This window comes from Suncus etruscus, chromosome 2 (assembly GCF_024139225.1).
Source record: "Suncus etruscus isolate mSunEtr1 chromosome 2, mSunEtr1.pri.cur, whole genome shotgun sequence".
Taxonomy (NCBI): domain Eukaryota; kingdom Metazoa; phylum Chordata; class Mammalia; order Eulipotyphla; family Soricidae; genus Suncus; species Suncus etruscus.
Window position 1 is genome coordinate 100,782,331 of NC_064849.1, and position 21,779 is coordinate 100,804,109.

Here is a 21,779-nt window from a genome sequence, read left to right on the forward strand (position 1 = left end):
ACCAGGTTGGTTATATGCTAGGCAAATACTACATTTTTCTGGCCCCTAAGTAAAATATTTTTGCAGCAGGAATATTATTATTTGAACTTATATATTAATAACCTTTTGCTTGTATTTCTTCATAGGTTCACCCTAAATTCCATTATAAACAGGCTCATGATCCAGGGACAGACACGTCTTGTGTAACTTTTTCCTATGATGGTACCGTCCTTGCTTCTCGGGGAGGTAGGTTAAATACTTTTTCGGGGGACATGATTCTGTTTATATGATGATCATATTTAACTTTGATAAGTGTTAGATTAACATTTAGTGCCTAATAAGGTTCCCTATACTTTTGATAATGTGTCTTTGTCAGTGTGATTAATCTGAATATTCAATTTAGCAATGCTATCTTCTTAAAACAATATTTTTTAAGTAACTTAAGAAACCTTTTGGGGGCCTAATTTTTATTTAAATGCCAGATTTCATAAGATTTTGAAGTTGCCAAGTATGACCTCTGTCCCTACATTAGGAATTTTAAAAGATAATAATCTACATTCTATACTACTAGCATTTTATGTTCCTCAGTGAAGATTTTCTGTTTACTGACTATTGATTGTTTTTTCTTTTATTTTTTGGGCCACATCTGGCAAGCTCTCAGGGGTTGGTCCTGGTTCTGTGCTCAAAAATTACTCCTGGAAGGCTTGGTAGACTATATGGGTTCAGGTATCGAACTTGGATTGGCCATGTGCAAGGCAAATGCCTTACTGAGAGGTCTCTCTGGCCCCTGATTATTTTTTTTTGAAATAGTAACTTAATTCAGTGTTAAGAAGGTGTATTTAGGGGCCGGAGAGATAGCACAGAGGTAGGGTGTTTCCCTTGCAATCAGCCAACCCAGGACCAGCGTTGGTTCGAATCCCAGCATCCCATATGGTCCCCCGTGCCTGCTACATGTGATTTCTGAGCACAGAGCCAGAAGTAACCCCTGAGCACCACTAGGTGTAGCCCAAAATAAGAAGGTGTATTTAATAGCATCATGATTCTCTGTACTGAAAGTTTATGTACCTACACTTACATAGTTGAATATAATTTGCTTTAAGTTTTTTGCTAAATTTTCCTCATATAGACAAGCTATGTGTTCATAGAAGGAGATAAGGAAGGGTGAAGACAGCTTATGAGCAAAGCATTACGAGAATATATGGGACATAACTGCTAAATTTGTTGTTATTGTTGTTGTTTTTTGGGCCACACCTGACAGCGTTCTAGGATTACTCCTGGCTTTGTGCTTAGAAATTGCTCCTGGCAGGCTCGGAGGACCATATGGGATTCCAGGAATTGAACCCTGGTCAGTCACTGGTAGACCATGTGCAAGGCAAATGCCCTACTACTGTGTTATCACTCCAGCCCCATAAGGCTAATTTTCTAGTAGGCCTATTTGTAGGGAAGAGAAAATAACTGGCAGGTTAGTGGAAGCCATGTTACAGGTGGCCTTAAATATCTCAAGGATTTATCTTTATTCTGTATACTAAGTGAATCAATCTATATATTCATATATATATTCATAGTTACAATATGTTATATACCTACTTGATACTACTTTTCTGCTACATGGTATAAAACACAGACCAGGCTCCTGTTTTGAAAGAACATGGTGTATAATTTAGGCCAGTTTCCTCATCTCAACCTGGTTGAGAAGGTTCTGCAAGTGAGGAAACAATGAAGAGACCAGGTACAGCCTTTTCCAAGTAGAGCATCAAAAGAATTCTCTTTCCTCCAAGAAAACCATTGTGTCCCAATCCTTACATAATTGGAAGGAAGGAAGGAAGGAAGGAAGGAAGGAAGGAAGGAAGGAAGGAAGGAAGGAAGGAAGGAAGGAAGGAAGGAAGGAAGGAAGGAAGGAAGGAAGGAAGGAAGAAGGAAGGGAAAGGAAGGAAGGAGGAGAAGAAAGAAAGGAAGGAGGAAAAGAAAGAAAGAAAGAAAGAAAGAAGAAAGAAAGAAGAAAGAGAAGGAAGGAAGGAGGAAGGAAGGAAGGAAGGAAGGAAGGAAGAAGAAGAAAGAAAGAAAGAAAAGAAAGAAAGAAAGAAAGGAAAGAAAGAAAGAAAGAAAGAAAGAAAGAAAGAAAAAGAAAGAAAGAAAGAGAAGGAAAGGAAGGAAGAGGAAGGAAGGAGAAGGAAGGAAGGAAGAAGGAAAGAAAGAAGAAGAAGAAAGAAAGAAAGAGAAAGAAAGAAGAGAAGACAGAAGAAAGAAAGAAAGAAAGAAAGAAAGAAAGAAAGGAATGAAAGAAAGAAGAAAGAGAAAGGAAGGAAGGAAGGAAGGAAGGAAGGAAGGAAGGAAGGAAGGAAGGAAGGAAAGGAAAAAGGAAAGGAAAAAGGAAAGGAAAGGAAAGGAAAGGGAAGGGAAGGGAAGGGGAGGGGAGGGAAGGGAAGGTGAGGGGAGGGAAGGGGAAAGGAAAGAGGAAAGAAAGGAAAGGAAAAAGGAAGGAAAGAAGGAAAGGAAAGGAGGAAAAGAAAGGAGGAAAGGAAAGGAAAAGGAAAGGACTGTACATTTGTTTTAAGTTAGGGCTTTCATAGCAAAGGTGAGCATGTATAAATATATAATTGGATCCCTCTCTTCTAATCTGCTACTTGAGTGCTGGCATTACTTTTTAATTAAGATTGTATATATTCTTTACTTATGAACTGTGAGTCTTACCTCGAATGTAACTGGGCCCTAGGAAGTTTTTCCAAATGATGTATTCCATTTAGACATTATCACATTTATTCTTAGTCTTTGGAATGGGATATAAAGATCTCTGAGGTAGCATTGATAGTTACTGCCTTGAAAGTATTGAACCAGCTCTATCTCAAAACCATATCAGTGATAATTCTTTCCCTTTCATTCTCTTTTACAGTAGCTATTAGGTAAGCACCATGTGTTTATTGTATTCCATTCTTTTCCTTTCTGTTGGATAGAATATGACAGATGGAAGGTGTTCATCAAAGAGTTCTCAGGGTATTGTAAACTTGCTCCTGTGAGCTTCAGAACTTGATGAGTTAGTTGTACAGTTTAAGGCATTTTTTTTTATTGTTTGAGAAGTTTGGGTATATGTAATTTTTGTAATTAAGGTTTATTTATTTTTTAAATTATTTTATTTAAATACCGTGGTTACAAGGTTTATCTTAATACAATTGGATTCTTTCCCACGGTTACAAAGTTGTTTCATGATTTTCAGTCATACAGTGTCCAACATCCTTTGCCAGTACACATTTCCCACCACCAATGTCCCCAGTTTCCCCTCTGACCTCTCTACTTCCTTTTTCATTTATTTTTTTCTCTATCTCTTTCACTCTTCTTTTTCCCCTTTAGACACTGTGGTTTGCAATACTGTTATTGAGGGGGTACTGTGCACATCATTTTATTTCCATTCAGTACCCACTTCTTGTCCTGAGTGATCATTTCCAACTGTCATTGTCATTGTACATTGTCATAGTAATCCCTTCTCCACCCTTGCTCCATCAAGCTACCTCCTTCTGACCCTCAACTCTATTGTTTCTGTATATTATTACCATACTATCTTTATATATCTGTGTGTGTATATATATACACATATGTATATGTATTTACATATATACATATATGTATATGTATATACATATATCCATATATGTATATATATACACATCTGTGTGTATATATATTCCATACATGAAAATGATAATTCTATGTCTATCTTTCTGACTCATTTTACTCAGCATTATACTCTCCATATACATCCATGAAAAAGCAAATATTATTATTTCATTTTTCCTAACAGCTGCATAGTATTTCATTATTTAGTTGTACCACAGTTTTTTTTATCAGCTCATTTGTTCTCAGGCACTTGGATTGTTTCCAGATACTGGCTATTGTGAACTTTTTTAATTAATAAAAAGGGTGCATACCTGGTAATATTCTGAGGACCATGTAGTGTCAGTATTTGAACCCAGAGCTCTTGCCTGCAAAGCCTGTATTCCAACCAATTGGGCTGTCTTCCTGACTCCTAAGTGACCCATTTTTGGAGACAGAGTAAAACAGTTAAGTCTTACAAAGTTGTTCCAGTACAGGTTGGTCCTTATTTCTACCAGTTGTGGATTTTTGCAGGGTTTTGTGAAGAATGTGGGATTTTTGTTGAACTCTTTATTCACTTCACTTGCACTTTATACATATTCTTTATTGGACGCAAGGGGATGGAGACAGTTCTCATCTGTGGACACTGGGGAGAACGAACAGAAAAGATGTCACTTATAAAAGTTTCAGTTCATTCTGGTCAGGAATTAGTAACCCTGCAGGAAAAATCTTTTTTTGTGTGAGTAAGTCTTAAAATAATACTGATTGTATTTTAAATAGCTTGTGAAAGTTGTACTCCCCAGCAAGGTAAAAAAAAAAAGCCATAGGTTACACTGAAAGGAACAGAATTACGTGGTTCACTCTCATTAACGTTAATGGATAGCTTTATCTACACACTGGGAAAAAGATTCTATTGTGAGTTGAACTATTTTCAACCTTGGTGATTGTTAAATTAATGTCTTCACAAGGATTTAGGTTATAACTGAAATGTACCTCAGAGAATCTACCATAAGCTCTAAAAATCATTCTTTAAAGTTGATTCTCCAGTGGTTCTTTGTAGTCTACAGATGTTGCTGTCTGGAAAATAATTTCTAAAGGATGATTTGTTATATCTTTTTACTGTTATTGGAGCTACTGCTCCCTGAACAGTAGGAAAAGCATGCTAGATGCATCTGGTTCTTCCCTCCTTGCACACTAACTTTAGCAAAACTACATTTGAAACTAGTTTTTACTGCACAGTTTACTTCCTGATTTTTAATTTCCATTCTCCACCCTTTATTAGGTGATGATACATTAAAATTATGGGACATCCGACAGTTTATAAGCCACTTTTTTCAGCCTCTGGTCTTCCCAACCTTGTTCCCATGTAAGTAGTATTTTTAATATTTAGTAAGCATAGGAGAATGGAAAAGAAATGTCCTTTTATAATCTCTCTTGTGTTTGTTTTAGAAAAAAAGACACTTATGGTTTAAATCTATTTTATGAAAGATATTTTATACATTTTAGAGGTTTAAACTTTATTTTAAGTTAAACTAATAAATATTTGTGTTTTATGTTATATATATACATAATACATATGTATGTATCTATGCGTGGGAGGTCATAAAATATTTTAAGAGATTGTTCTTCCAGTACTATCAAATGACAGCTAGGCCTACATTTATTTTTATAATTTGAATCTTCATGCCATCATACCAAGGTAGTTTTTCATAGTTATTGGGCATCAATTTTTTTATTGTTTCCAATTACCAATTCAGTATCCTTCACTTGTTTGGTTATCTTTCTCTCTACCCAAACACAATTTCCTTTTTACTGTGATGACCACAGAAGCATTTAAAAGATAGTTGAGATGGGATTTGATCTCTCTAAGTTCTACAATTGTAACGTAGACAAAAATTTCCCTATTCAGTAGAAATTAATCTCTACTGTATTAAATAATAACCAATAAGCATGAAAATAATGAAGAAAGCTAGACAAAGAGTCCTGATTCTAGCACAGCCCATTGTTAATGACATTTGCGTGTTAAAACATGCAAACAGATGGAAAGCCAACATGAATTTATAATCAACAAAAAATTTTGAGCAATTTGCTTGATACAAATAGTGCTTCCTATGGAACATCTTTGCATCATGTCTTTTTGCATCATGTCTTAGGTTGATTATTCAGACACGTGTGCTAAAAGGAGGTACCTGATACTCAAGTATAAAGCTGAGTTTTCTCCGGCACAAAATTTGTGCCATAAAAACCAAACTCAGCTTATAATCAGGTCACACCAGGTTATTTGATTTGGTAGGAGCTCACCCGAATCAAAATGTACTTAGTCTCCCAGTTGTCTTCTGCCGTCTGCTGGAAGGGGCAGAAGTTCAGTTCAGTCCACAAGTCCTGGCTGAGCTCAAGAGGTATGGCTGAACTGAACTGTATGCCACTGAATTATTTGACCCACAATATTCTGCACTTTGTATGAGACCAACAGCAGGGATGATGATATCTGTGAACTCAGTGATGATGGCAATGTCTATGCTGATACCCTCACATCAGATACAACTGAAGCTCTTTTTGGAAATACAGATGATGATGAGGAATCCAGTTTTGAAGGATTTTCACCTTTGTGATTTAACTTGATTACCTGTTAAGATATGGTTTTCTGCACTTTATTTTAAGTTTTAAAGTTACTGTTGCTAGTTTACAGTTTTTCTTTAGCAATAAATATTGAAAAACATTTAACCCTACTGATTCCTTAATTATTGTAATTGTTTTGGGTATATATCTTTATTTTTGAAATTTACCAGGGCTGCTGCATTCTCCACCTTGCTTATACTCGAGTCACTAAGTTTTCCCAGTTTTAGGGTAAAATAGGGGTGGGGTCAGCTTATACTTTAGTATATAGTCATTAGATATACATATTACCGTCATTACATATATAATATACATATTACATTATATACATATTACATATAGGTAATGACAGGCTGTCAGTGGAAAAAGCCTGCTTCTTTCATGCATGGTATTTAACTTGACAAGACTATTTGAGGGTGGTAGTAGAAGTGTTGATTAAAAATTATATTTACACAATTATATGCACATATGTGTATATTTTCAATCTAGTTAAAATGATCAATTTTTAGATATTAGTCATATAGTGTCTATTTGTCAGAGTTTGTATTTTTTCTATTTTCCTTTGTACTAAAAATATTATATTTTATAGATGTTAAAGACAGAAACTCTGGAAACAAACTACCCTTTGTTTAAATCCCATCCATATCACTTAGTTTTATGGTCTTAGGGCAAGTTTATTAACTCACACTGCCTCAGTTTTCTTATCAGTAAGATGGAGATAATAGCTACCTTATGGATGTTGAAAAGATTTAAGCCAATTGATTAATTACTGATACTTGACTTCTGTAAGCTCTGTCTTACTAACGATATTTATATTTTATTTAACTCACTCTTTATTACGCTCTTGTGACATCATAGCTCCCATATACAAACTCTTTTTGTTTATAGGACTGACTGCTGATTCAGTCCAGATGATTAAGCTCATAGTCACGGGAACATCTGTTCAAAGAGGATGTGGCAGCGGTAAGCTTGTTTTCTTTGAGCGAAGGACTTTCCAAAGGGTATATGAGATCGACATCACAGATGCGGTATGTATGTTCTTTCTCCCCAGTGTGAATTCTGCCTCTTAGTTTCTTAGCTACTTTTACTTTGCTTTTGCTCTTTGTTTTTGTTTTGAAACACACCCAGCAGTGCTCAGGAGCTAGTCTTTTATTTACTTTTATAACTCTTTAATTGCATCATCATGAGATACAATCATAAAATTGTTCATGATTGAATTTCAGTCATACAATGTACACTACCCATCTTTTCACCAGTGTGCATTTCCTGCCTCCAGTGTCCCCAGTTTCCCTTCTGCTCTTCCCACTAACCTCTTCCCTGACTGCCTCTATGGCAGGCTCTCTCTCTCTCTCTCTCTCTCTCTCTCTCTCTCTCTCTCTCTCTCTCTCCCCCCCCCTTCCCCCTTTTAGACACTATGATTAGCAATATGTTACTGAAGAGATATCATGCATATCACTTTATCTCCTTTCAGCATCCAGAGTCCCACAAGTGCTCAGAGTGATTATTTTAAACTATCATAGTCATAGTGGTCTTTTCTCTGCCCTAATTACACTCCCCCACTATTTGTGGCACCATGGACTGCTCCTCCTGACCTCAATTCTGTTGTGGATATTAATATCATACAATTTTTTAAATATCCCACAAATGAGTGTGATCATTCTTTTTATATCCCTCTTCCTATGACTCATTTCAGTCAGAATTATACTCCCATATCCATTTATGTATAAGTAACTTTCATGACTTTATCTTTTTTTTAATTGAGGCTATTGTGAATTACAAGTACTTCATAGTTGTATTTCAGGCATATAGTGACAGTGAATTAGGGCCATTCCCACCATCAGTGTTGAGCTCCCTTCACCTGAGTTTCCAGCATACATCCCATACCTTCACTCTTAGCCCCTTAGTCTACCAGTATAAATAGGTCCATTTTGTGTTTAGTTTGTTATAGTTTGGGTGTCTTGATTCTATTGTCATTGACTTTGGCTTGGGTATTTAGTTCTGACCTTCCCCCTCTCCCCTACCCAATGCACCTGAGACCACTAAGCCACTGGGCTCCATCCACTTTTGTTTTTCCCTCAATTTATAAAAAGACATAGAAATATGGGTAAAACAAAGTGATTCATGTTCTAAGGTTCTATGAAAAAGGCAGGAGTCCCTTTCTACAAGATATAAATAAAATTAAAAAAAAAAAGGGGGGGAGCGACTGTGACAGGTTTTCTTCTTCCTTCCTTCCTTCCCTTCTTCCTTCCTTCCTTCCTTCTTCCTTCCTTCCTTCCTTCCTTCCTTCCTTCCTTCCTTCCTTCCTTCCTTCCTTCCTTCCTTCCTTCCTTCCTTCCTTCCTTCCTCCCTTCCTCCCTCCCTCCCTCCCTCCCTCCTTCCCTCCCTCCTCCTCCCTCCCTCCCTCCCTCCCTCCCTCCCTCCCTCCCTCCCTCCCTCCCTCCCAGTAAACTAATTGGCAAAATTAGAAAGGGAATATCCTTGGCCTTAAAAAACACAGGGTGTTTTTCTTGTTAAGCTGTACTGTGCCTTTTATATGTTAGGTATTATCCCCTTATCAGATAGATATTGGTTAAATAGTTTTTTCCCATTTTGTGGGCAGTTTTTTTATTGTAGTATCCTTTGAGGTGCAGAAGCTTCTTAAGTTTAATGTAGTCCCTTATATTTATCTGTTTCCACTTGCTTGGTCACTGATGTTTCATCATTGAAGATGCTTTTTTAGGGCTATTCTTGATTGTGAGCTTAGGAGTGATCCCACAGCAGTGCTTGAGGACCACAATTGGCACAGGGCATCCCACTCGGTTGGCTACATGCTATTCAAGCACTTTAACCCTATAATATCTTTTCAGCATTACTTCTGGAGAAGAGGGTCAGGGGTATTTGGGCCACATCTGGAAGTACCCAAATATTACTTCTGGCTCAACACTCAGGGATCACTTTTGGCAGGGATTGGGGACCATATAGAGTTCAAGAATAGAATCTGTTGTTAATCCTGAATGAAGGCAAGCACTCTATGCATTGTTCTATTACTTCATCTTCCACTTTTGTTTGTTTTCAAAAAAATATAAGCCCTGACAAGGCCTTTACAAGGGCACCTGCTTTTTGTACCAACACATGAATTAGTTAGTATATGGATGGCGGATTTACCATTGGTCCTACCCTGAACCATGTTGCTTTGTTGAGCCATGCTGAGCCCCTGGGCCAGTCATGATTTCCCCTCAGTTGGTCATTTTATAGAGAGCAGAGGCTGCTTGGTGCGTAAGGTACAGAAAAGAGCTTCCTCTGGTGTGAATGCTTGTGTGGATGTGGGCAGTATGAACAGAAGAGAAAAGTGATGTCCTCAGAACGTGATGAAGCAACTCTTAAACAGTTTTTAAACTCTTCTTAAACTGTTTAAACTTAAACTTTAACTGAATTGTCCTCGTCAGAATTGTCACTTAGGTAAGACTCGGCTTCCACTAAACTTAATTTAAATATTGAATTTGTTAAAAATTTAGAAACATTTTAGGTTTTACTTTTACTTTTACATCCAAGAAAAGGAAACTTGTTTTATTTTTTATTTGCATGAGTACAAAAACACTATCTTTCATTTACTCATGTTCTAAACTTAGAACTACATACAATGTAAAACTGAAGATATCCAGAGGAAATATGAATTCCTTTAAAATAGAAATATATTGATATGGTAAGTTAAATTATAATTTTTAAGTATGAAGAAGCCAATTAATTTCTCTGAACATTTTCTTTGGCTGATTGTCAAATCATCTAATAACATTCTCTATCTTAAACATTGTTTTTCTGTAGGTTTGTCCAATTTTTTAAGTTCTTTGTAAATAGTTGAGACTTATGCACTATTATGCATTGAATTAAATATTTCAGACAATTGAACAACTGCTTTTTAAATCAGCAGTAAAAAGTTTCTGTCTCTAATGTTCTAGTATTACTATGGGTTTTAATTTGTAGGCTCTAACCATGGTATAGTTAGAGATAATAAATAACAATGAAATTAATTCTAGATGTTTATTTAAATTTATATAGATTCTCATCTCATGACATAATTTGGAATGTGCCAACATTAATAATACTTTTTATGGGGCACATCAGGAGCCAAGCAAAATACTAGATTTAAATAAAAATATACTCTTGATTTTATCAACTTTCATCTCAGAAATTGAATTATTATAATTGGTTGTCCCAAAAGTAATCTCTGTTCTGTTATATCTCTTAATGGTTATACATTTCAGAATTATTCATGTTGTATTTTTACATTGCTACTTTTAGTAGAAATACAAATAAATTAAGGATATAGAAACATAATTATACTTACAAATACATTGAATTTCTCTAGTTCATAGAACATGCTGTTTTCTGTGTAGCAAAGTTGTTTTTCTACTAAATTCTTTTCTCCATAGCATTTACCACTTATTCATCTATTATGCATTGTTTTTTATTTTTATCTGTCTTCTTCAATATATATTTACTCCATATTGGCAGCTACTTAGTTTTGTTCACTGCCATATTTTCAATGCTTAGGATAGTGTCTGAAAAACAGACAATTAATTATTGTACTTATTGTACTTAAATGTGTCAATCATATGCTTGAAAAGTACAGGTAATGCATATTGTAGAACATATATGTTGTAGTATGAAGTTGGAAAGAAATTTTCTATAGGTCAAAAAAGATAAACTGACCTTGTATTTTATAACAAGGTGGTTTTTTGCACATTCCTCATTCCTCATTCCTCATTCCTCCTCCTCTCCCTTCCTCCTTCTCCCTTCCTTCCTTCCTTCCTTCCTTCCTTCCTTCCTTCCTTCCTTCTTCCTTCCTTCCTTCCTTCTTCCTTCTTCTTCCTCTCTTCCACCCTCCCTCCTCTCCCTCCCACCCTCCTCTCCCTCCCACCTTCCTCCTCTCCCTCCCTCCCTCCCACCTCCTCTCTCCTCCCACCTCCCTCCCCTCTTCACTTCCTTCCTTCCTTCTTCCTTCCTTCCTTCCTCCTTCCTTCCTTCCTTCCTTCCTTCCTTCCTTCCTTCTCTCTTCCCACCCTCCCTCCTCTCCCTCCCACCTTCCTCCTCTCCCTCCCTCCCACCTCCCTCTCCTCCCTCCCACCTCCTCCCCCCTTCCTTCTTCTTCCTTCCTTCCTTCCTTCCTTCCTTCCTTCTTTCCTTCCACCCCTCTCTTCACCTTCCCTTCCTTCCCCTCCCCTTCCTTCCTTCTTCCTTCCTTCCTTCCTTCCTTCCTTCCTTCCTTCCTTCCTCCTTCCTTCTTCCTTTCCTTCCTCTTCCTCTGAACTTGACAGTACTGTTATACTATTAATGGTTGGGTTTCGTGCATTACACATTCTAGCACCACACTCTCCATCATATTGTTTCTTTACCTCTAACATTGTCCCAGTGTCCCCAGACCATCCTACTCTATCATTTTATCCTCCCTATCCCTCTTGCCATAGTAAGCTTTCTACTAAAGACTAGTTTTCAGTTTCTGTTGTCTTTGGGCATTTGTTATCTCCTTGCTATTTTTCTTTATATCCCACATATATGGGAGATAATTCTTTCTGTCCTCCTTTTCTAAATTCATTAAGCATTTATTCTGGAATTCTGTCCATGTGACAGCAAATTGCATGATTTTCTTTTCTTATACCTATGTAGTGTCAGTGTACCATAGTTTCTTGATCTATTTAAACTGTTCTATTTTTTAGCTGTTCTTGAACACTTGGATTATTTCTATATATTGTCTATTATTATTATTATTATTATTATTATTATTATTATTATTATTGTCTGTTATTAGAGCTGGAAACTTTTTTATTTGGCTCCCCTGTAGCTGGGACCTTTTGGTCCTCTTGAATTGAGATGTATGACCTCTTTAGCTCTAAAAACTTTCAGATGAGATTTATTTGACTAATGATTCTTTATTGAAATTGCCTTTCTATTTCTCTGGGATGCCAAAGGTCCTTCCGTTGTTCTTTTTGAACTCATCCCATTGTACCATGTTGTGCTATTCGTTCCTTTTCATTTTTCTTCCACCTTCTGTTGTTTCTAAAGCTTTCCTATATCCCATCTTGAAGCTCACATCCTATCTTACTTAGCTCTTCTTATTCTGCTGTTGAAATGTTTTATTTAGTTTTTTTAATTGACCTACCATGTTTTTCATTTCCATCACTTCTGTTTGTAGTTTCCTCATTTCTCTTTCCTACTTTCTTTTACTGTTTCATTGCTTCTTGGATCTTATTAAATATCCAGAATATAGTGTCCCTAAAGTCATTATCTGAGAGGCTATAGAACATGTTGGTGCTTTTAGCACCTTTTTTGGCTATTATGTTTACTCCGTGGGCTTAATGGACTTTTAAGCACTTTCTCATTGTGTATGCTGGTTTCTGGGGCAAATTTTTATAGTTCACTGCCATGAGAGCACTTTTAATCATTTAATACCTAGAGGCAGTAGAGGGTACCCGAGGACTGTGGACTTCCATGAGATACTGGTGTCTACATTATAAAGTTGAAGGAGTAGGAATCTCATGGTGGTTCATAATTCTGGCATTGACTGGAGAAGCCACTGGAAGGCAGGAGAAAGGCGGTTTGGGAACCATGGCTGCCTTGGGTGGGGACTGGGCTGGGACTTCTGGGATCTAGAGCCCTAGGTTAGTTATGTGGGATGCTGGTTCAGGCTCAAGGCAGATGCCTTATACCCTGCGCCACCACACAGCCCCAAGTTTTTTCATATTTTAATTGTGTTTTTGTATTTCAAAATGTATGTTAATTTTTGAATTCACAAATAAAACATTAAGAAAATATATCCAATAAATCACACCACTGATTATGATTATGAAATTAATAAATTCAAGTTTTCTATGTATTTTAATAAACTATATATAAAATGAAAGTATTACTACTTATATTTTTTAATTTTTTTATTTTTAATTATGAGAACAAAGATGCAAAGAAAGAGGACAAGGTAAAGTTACGGTGGAAGGACAATCATCCATAACATAATTCTCAGAAGAAGTCCCTTGCTGATATCTTAACTTTGAACTTTCAGCCAAAGAACATTAAGATAAATAAAACAGAATACATGTACAATTAATTTGACCCTCAAGTCCCCAGATTGTAACACATTATAATATTTCTTAACAGCACACAAGGCAATCTAAAGCCATAAAACTTACGTAACTCCTTAAACATTTGAGGCTTAGTATTTTTTACATTTCCATGTACATGCATATTAGCTTAAGTTAACCTCAAATTTTAAGTTTTTTTTTTAAGGATTAGAGTCAAAGGAGCACAGTAAAAACGGTGTTAGAGTGGCAATTGTTGTTTGCATAGGCCCACCAAAATATGAGGGGAATGGAAAGAAATAACCTTGGTCTAAATACAAAGAGACCCTACCCCGAAGTTTCCTGGCATAAGACCAACTCTAGTCTCCAGGCAAGTTAGATCGTCCAATCCAAGACATTGTCCGTAGTGCCAACACACTTTTCATACAGTCTCTGTTGTTGGTATTATGTTTCTGTATTAAAGATCCTGGAATCTGCATATCCTACATTGAAGTCAGGATGTTGAGCGTCCTCTCGTTTCATCTCACCATTAAAGGGCAATGCAGGAAGCCCTGTCCTGTAAGCAGGTCATTGTTAAGTCTTCTCAGTGTTAAGGAAAGTCTCTTTTGAGCAGGTCGATGTCTGAGCAGTGGTAGGGTCTTCTGTGGTAGAGGATTGCTTCCAGGTGATGTTATAGAAAAACCTGGATGTTTCATGGATGTCTTCCCTGGTTCAGGGGTGAATGGAAAATGCCCTTTCTTCTGAGGCCTGTGCCAGGTCATTATGTCAATGTTCAGGGTGTAAGGTCCCTTTGCACTACAAGATTTGTGTATTCCAATCTCTATTAGATAGGATCTTATTTGTATGTATAGTATTTTCCCATTTTAATGTGCCTATGCAAAAAAGGAGCAATGCCACGTGGTGTTATTGGTGCATATGGGGGCCATAAGAACAAATCCAACAATCCCCATGATATGGTTGAATCATAAGCATTAAACTGGGGGACTCTTTCACCAAAATTCCTTGTTGAACAGCTCATAAAGAGAAGATAAAAAGTGGTTAGAGTCGTCACTGTATAAGAGAATATTTAGTAAGACATTATTGTCAGAGAAAAACCACAAAATATTCTAAAGAAATACGTGTCCATTTTATGTCTTTTGAAACAGTTTGGGGTTGTTACACACAATGCACGGCTTTGGTCTGTGATTAGGATTGTGGAATACTGAAGTTAATAAAAGTAATGTGGGTTAGTGATGTTTGGGGGGGTGAGAGAGTTAAGGAGTAAAAATGAGCATTGTAGGAGTGTGGGAAAGGGCAGAATACAAAATGGACATTCTGGATACGCAAAACATAACATAAAGATAATGAATACTCCTAATACATACAGTGAGCGGGGGTTAGGGTTTTCCATATGCAGAGTGGTCAGAAATTGCCAGTGACAAACTTAGCGCAACAGAGCAAATCTCAGCAACCCCAAGTTAGGACCAACCATTTCTGGCCGCCTGGGCTGCCACCCCGAAAGTCCTGGAGGCCCGGGGCAGAAGAGGGGAAGGCTGGGAGCCTATCAAGGATCCAGCACACCCAAGTTAGGGAGAAGGCCTACCACATGGGGTCTCCCCCAACCCCATGCTGGCTAGAGTTAGCTTCCAGCTCGAGAGAGGATCGAGAGAGAGCCGGAAGCCAGGATCTGCCCGCCCTACACCCTGTGCCCTTCCCACCCTAGAGCTGAGGGAAGGGTAGGGAAAGCTTGGGACCCCATTCAGGAGGGACCCCCGACACCCACCTTGTCTGGCGCCTGGGGCTGCCACCCCAGAAGGCCTGGAGACCGGGGCAGAAGGGGGAAGGCTGGGAGCCTATCAAGGCTCCCAACACACCCAAGTTAGGGAGAAGGCCTTCCACATGGGGTTCCCCAACCCCATGCCGGCTAAAGCTAGCCTCCAGCTCGAGAGAGCGTATTACTATTATATTTTATATGAAAAGATTTTGTGTTTAATATTGAGAGAATATTGATAATTAATTTCAAAGAGACTGAAGAGGAAGAATAAGTATATATGAACAAGCCATGAAATAATAGAACCTAGATAATTTATCTTAGATTTTTTTGCTTGTTTGTTTTTGGTCCACATCTGGAGATGCTCAGGACTTACCTTGTCTCTGTACTCATGGATCACTCCTGGTGGGGCTTAGGAGACCATATTGTGTGCTGGGGATCAAACCCAGGTCAGTCACATGCAATGCAAGAGCCTTACCTGCTATACATCTTTCTAGTCCATTTATTTAAAAATTTTTAAGTGCAAGGGATGTGCTGACTTTTAGACTACAGCCAGCTTCCATTATTTATACATGTAGAGGAGAGAAGAAGTGTTTTCCAATCAACGGGTGTTCTAGAAGTTCTCAAATTGGCTTATGTATGTTTGTTTTTCTTACATTTGAATATAGTTATCTATAATCTGGAAATTCACTTGAAACAAATTAATGAACCTCTACCTTTGAAAACTTGTCTCTAAAAGGAACAGAGGGCTCATCTATTTTTTCATTTTGTACCTGAAGTAGGCTAGTCATCTGTCTTACTCGTAAAAATCCCAGCTCAGGCAGAATTGCAGCCTTTGAAAGTTTTCTAGAAATAAAGGACTCATTACCCAGTTAGAATCCTACAAGGAACAATCTCCAGAAGAAACTGGAGATACTGGCAGTGAGAATGCCAACTGGAAAGATTTTTATATAATATATATATATATATACATATATATATATATATACACACACACACACACACACACACACACACACACACACACACACAAATATAAATATATATGGTATTTATCTGCCTCTTTTAAAATGCTGGAAGACCATAATGTGAACCACAAGGGGATGGAAAACAAAAGGCCTTTGGATTAACTAGCTTTCCATTATCTGATTTTTATTAAAGTACAATCAGGCAGCTGGTTGACTAGGAAGTAACAGTTGCTTTGAATCATGTTTTAAATAACGTGATATCAGCTTGATGAAATTTTTACTGTAATTCATTTTCTTGGGAGAATTAAACAAAAGTAGGTATCTGGATGGATCCCAATTAACATGCTTGTATTTAATAAAATATCTATATTTTCCAACAACCAGGTCCTAAGGTAGTATATTCAACATAGGTACATGAAGTATTTGCTCATTGAGAAAAGAATCTAGTATATAAGCTGTGAGAGCATTGTCTTCTATTACTATATGAATACTTGATAGGAGTAATTTGAAAATGATTGCATTTTTTGTATACATTTGCCAGTTCTGCAGTCCATGATTCTTTCTCTAAGACTACTTTTTCTTAAGGTCCAGAGTTAGCTTCCCATATAGCTGTTATAGAACAATGTTTTCTTCACTAAGAAACACAATGATCAGTCACTGCTGCTTTCTGGAGAAATAGTTACCTTAATAACTAAAGAAATGAGATGCCGGGGCCGGGTAGGTGGCGCTGGAGGTAAGGTGTCTGCCTTGCAAGCGCTAGCCAAGGAAGGACCGCGGTTCGATCCCCCGGCGTCCATATGGTCCCCCCAAGCCAGGGGCGACTTCTGAGCACATAGCCAGGAGTAACCCCTGAGCGTCAAACGGGTGTGGACCAAAAACCAAAAAAAAAAAAAAAGAAATGAGATGCCAGTTGGGCTATAATAAAAAACAATGTCTTTTTTTGTTTTGTGATTTGGATTTCTAAATCAAAGTTTGTTTGTGATTTGGATTTCTAAATCAAAGTTAGAAATTCCTAGATTTTTCTGAATCAAGCAGCATAAACACCAGAGTTATTTAATCAGTAATAGGGACTCAGTTGCAGCCCCCTTTTTAGGAGCTTCAAAGTGTTCAAGGGGTGTGATATCAGTTAGATTACTTCTTGGTTTTCACCACTTAATGTTGTCATACTTTGGATGTTACAGGAAAGTAGTTCTCAGAATTTGAAGGAACAGTTGTGTGTATATCTCTTGGCACACAGGAATAGAGGAAATAGAAACAACTGCTTTCCTGGGGACTTTAGCTGTTAAATATATGCCTTAGTAAGTCTAAAATGTCTTGGGTAGGACAAGAGATACATTACTGTGTTTTTTTTTTAATTATTTTTTTAAATGGTATAGTAAATCAAGTCTTTTTTTAAGTGTACATTTATGTGATTTTTTTTTAAACAAAAGGTATGGATTCATGTAGTAACTATCATCCTGATCAGGATACAGAACCTCACCAGCCAGAAATTCCATTGTGTTGTTTTTCTATATTCACCCTCTCATCCTGTCTAGCACCCAGAGCCCCTGTCTTTTACCTGTCTGTTCTCCAAGATTGCACTATCTTTTCAATATTATCATATAAATGGACTCAGACAGTATGCAATCTTTTGAGAACATTTTTCAGTAGACTGCATTTGAGATTTATTGAGACCTTGTGTGTATCATCAAAGTATATATTGATCAACTGAGCATATTGCAGCTTATTTATTATTAAAAGATATTTAGTAATTGCTACCTCATATTAAGAGTATGAGCAGAGCTTTGGTAAGCTTACATAGGTTTTGTGTAAATATTACATTTGAATTTCTCTAATATTAATACTTAAGAGTAGGCTTCCAGGTAAGTATGTTTATTTTAATTTAAGTTTTTATAAGAAACTGCCATGCTGTTTTTTACAGTAGCAGTATTGCCAACTGTTGTGAGTGCTTTTTCCACTTCCTTCACATCTTTTCCAACACTTTGTACTGTTGGCATTTATTGTTTTCATACTTGTAGGTATGAAGTGTTATGTCATCATGGTCATATTTACATTCCCCATTCAGATTTCTCTATGAAGTGTCTATTTAAGAGTCTGTGTGTGCGATTTTAAAATTAGGAGGTTTGTTTTCTTATAGATACGTTTTCAAAGTATTTTTTATATATAGATAACAAGTTTCTTCTAGGATATGTTTTAATATATTCTAATCTCTCTCTATTTTTTTGACCACACCCACTGGTGCTCAAGGCTTACTCCTGGCTCTACACTCAGGAATTATTCTTGGCAGGCTCAGGGGACCATATGTAATGTAGGGTATTGAATCAAGGCTGGCTTCATGCAAAGCAAGTACCCTATCCTACCCACTATACTATCATCATTTTGCTTTTTTTCTTGGCTATATTTTCTGTATTTTTTGCTGTTTTTTCTTAATTGCATCTTTCACAAAGCAAAATATTTTAATTTTGATCAAGTTTAAATTGTTTATTTCTTTGATCAGTTATGCCTTTGATGTCACAATTAAGGACATCATTTGTTATCTCCTGATAACAGATTTAATTTTGTGTTCTCTTCTAAAAGTTTTGTGTTTTACTCTCAGTTCTTTGGTTCATTTTTATCCAATTTTTTTATGTAATAGAATGAGTTATGGGTTGAGGCAAGGCCAAGACTAGATCAGACCCATGCACAAAATTCAAGCAGGTGACCAAAATAAAAAAAAACAAACAAACCAGAAATCAAAATAAATAACATTGGGGGCAGGAATATAACCCAGTTATAAAGTACATGCATATGTGAAGTACTGGGTGCAACCCCAGCACTGCCCCCAAAACAAATAAGCAGCATTGTAATGCAACATTGTAAAAAAGGATATAAAAATGGAATCAATATCAGTACTCAATCAAGACATATTAAAGCTGAAAGCAAAAGGATAACTCAGTTGGATGTTTACTCATCACATATTTTCTCCATCAGAGAGAGAGTGAAGTATTCCAGTGGGAGAAATAATTGTAACTCACTTCTGCCTCAGTCACTCTGAATTCTGAGCTAATGTCCCACACACCTCCTATTGTTTATTTTTCCAGAATCCTCTAGTAGATGCTTTCTATCCAGGTTTAATAACTGCATTTCTAATTGTGGGTTTTTTTTTTCTGTCTTACCTAAGGCCAGGAAATTTCTTTAAAATTAACAACATTACAGCAGGCAGACATAAAAGAGGAAGTAGGAATTGTACCCAATGTGCCTAGTAGTGCTTCTCTTTTAAGTACACACTTGCAAGGACATTCGTACTGTAGGAGATCAGACACCCCATAGAGAGTCCCCTCTTTTCTGATCATCTCTGTCCCCTTGACTTAATAACACACATACAGCTACTGAGTTTTGCTTAATTAGCATCAAGCACACTGTTGCTCAGTTTCTCTGTATTCCAGAATTCATCTCCTATCTTAAAACAATAGCTTAACCCTCCTCTGAAAATCTGATTCACTTTTCAGGCTGGAGAAAAAGTACAGGGGTTAAAGTACTTGTCTAACTTGCAGCTGATCTTAATTCATTCTCCAACAATGCTTTTGATCTCCCGAGAAGAAATCATCCCTGAGAACAGAGGCAGGAGAAACCCTGAGTAGCGTTAGGTGTGACCTTCAAACAAAATTAATAAATGAAAGTAAATGAGTAAATAAAATGAAAAAAATGTAGAATATGAGATTTACTTTTAATGGGAGATTTTGCAACTTCCCTAAAGAGTTCGTTCCTGTTTATGAGCTCCCTTACTATCACATCTCTTGAAGTTGAGCTTTGACCTCCCTTTCTTATGCTCAGAGCCCACATCCTTTACTTGAGTCCTCTTGTAGCTGGAGAACAGCTGGCCCACATCCTCTGTTTCCTTGAAGATTATCATTTTACTGTTCAGTCTTTTCTAAGAGAACCAAACTTGTGGTGTTTATGTTTTTGTTGTTGTTATTTTGTTTTGTTTTTAAATAGCATCTTGTGGGTTGTGTTCTTCCAACAGTTCTATTGTCTTCTCTGTTCTCATTTCATACTTTCCTAGGTGCTCCAATGACCAAAGCGGAGTAAGTGGGAGGGGCTTCATAGCCCTAAATATTTATAATAGGCACAATTGACAGATAGTAGGTATTAGGTGAAAATTGTACTGGTTAACTTTGTTCTTTATCTTTTATTCTAATGTGTTCTTACTAGAATATACTGTAATTCCCTACTGCTATTTTTTATTTTATTTTTGCTAGTTTTTTTCTAATTCATCTAAAATTTCAGAATTTAGTAGGCTTTTTATATTTCATCAATAAGGTACACATTATATTTTAGTTGCTTTCTTAAAACATGAAATGCTTTTTTTATGTAGACCCACTAAAAATGGCAATGTTTTGGGGCCGAAGCGGTGGCACAAGTCGTAAGGCATCTGCCTTGCATGTGCTAGTGTAGGAAGGACCCGGTTTGATCCCCCAGCATCCTATATGGTCCCCCAAGCCAGGGGCAATTTCTGAGAGCATAACCACGAGTAACCCCTGAGCATCACTGGGTATGGCCAAAAAAACAAAAGAAAATGGCAATGTTTTAAGTTCAGTAGTGGAAACACAGTTTTACTGCTGATAAAATGCTATAATATTAAGTTCTAATGGAAAGGATTTGTTTTGGTTGTTACACTATTAAAGACTGTTATTGGATCTACTTTACAAAGAACACTGAAAAATTATTTCTTCGAATATCAGGCTATATTTGTCAAAATATATTCTTCCAAAGAATGCGATGCAAATGTGGATATACTTATACATAAAGACTTCATTTCTATTCTTAGTCTCTTAAAAGAATCAATTTATAAATGAATTTAGCCATAGATTTGTGATTCAGGTGTAGTTATTTTAATGTGGTACTCAACATTTTCTTTAAATTACTATTTACTGCTGTAAATATCCAGATAGGATGCCTTTTCCTATAACTTTTTGACAATGATTTCATTTTGGGAACATAAAGCACCTTCTATAGCTTTCATGGATATTTGAAGAAAAAGAATGAGGACCAAAAGTCAGACTTGTCCAATTCATTAGTTTATCCATTTTCTAGTGTCATTTAACTTGGAAATGTGCTGTGCTAAAAGGTTTTATTTAGTGTGTCAGCATTTTCAAGGAAATGTTTTCTCTTTACTCTTTTGCTTCCAGTCTAGCCTTTTGATTATGCAAGAATTTCTTTTTCCTTTCCTATAGAAAAGTTTGGTTAGATTGCACTGGTATTTAAATTTATCGATCTTTCCTTGGATAGGTGTTATTGTGTGACTGAAAAAGTAACTGAAGAATTAGCCTCCGACCCACTAGGAAAACATCCTTAACTCTGCTCTGAAATAGGAGTCAGAGAGACTGATAGTGTAGTTGTTTAAAGTATTCCAAATGGCACACCTGATTCTTTAATGTGTGGACATGTAATACAGTAGTGATTGCCACTCTGTTATCTAACCCCACCCCATTATTACATCTGGATAAACCAAGTCAAGGATTGTGTCTTGTAGGATTCTCTGTGACTGCTTTTCCAGTCCTAGCCTGAATTTGATGAATGGTCTTTGGTAACAAGTTTTCCAGATGTTCTATTAGAATTCTATCCAGACTTTCAAATTATGTATAATGCAGGGAAGAAAGAAGATCTGTAATTATCAAATATCCCAGGGAGTGTTTTTCTTTTTGAGGGAGTGATTAGATAATGCTGTGTCTTATATGAGGAAGTGCTGTGTGATCCCCACAGGACTAAATCAAAAAGAATAATTTATAGAACATCTCTACCTGCATTGTATTAAGAGTGTTAACACATCCTGTATAGTTCATCTTTTGAGAT

The 21,779-nt window shown here is 36.7% G+C and overlaps 1 protein-coding gene across 1 annotated transcript in view; it reads left to right on the forward strand.

Annotated features, from left to right (window-relative positions):
- The window catches only part of WDR70 (WD repeat domain 70), a 282,711-nt gene that overhangs the window by 214,100 nt on the left and 46,832 nt on the right, over positions 1-21,779 (forward strand). Inside the window, 5 exon segments of the mRNA XM_049767710.1 lie at positions 126-225; positions 4,847-4,882; positions 4,885-4,930; positions 7,069-7,096; positions 7,098-7,208. Of these exon segments, the coding sequence (XP_049623667.1) occupies positions 126-225; positions 4,847-4,882; positions 4,885-4,930; positions 7,069-7,096; positions 7,098-7,208 (321 nt within the window).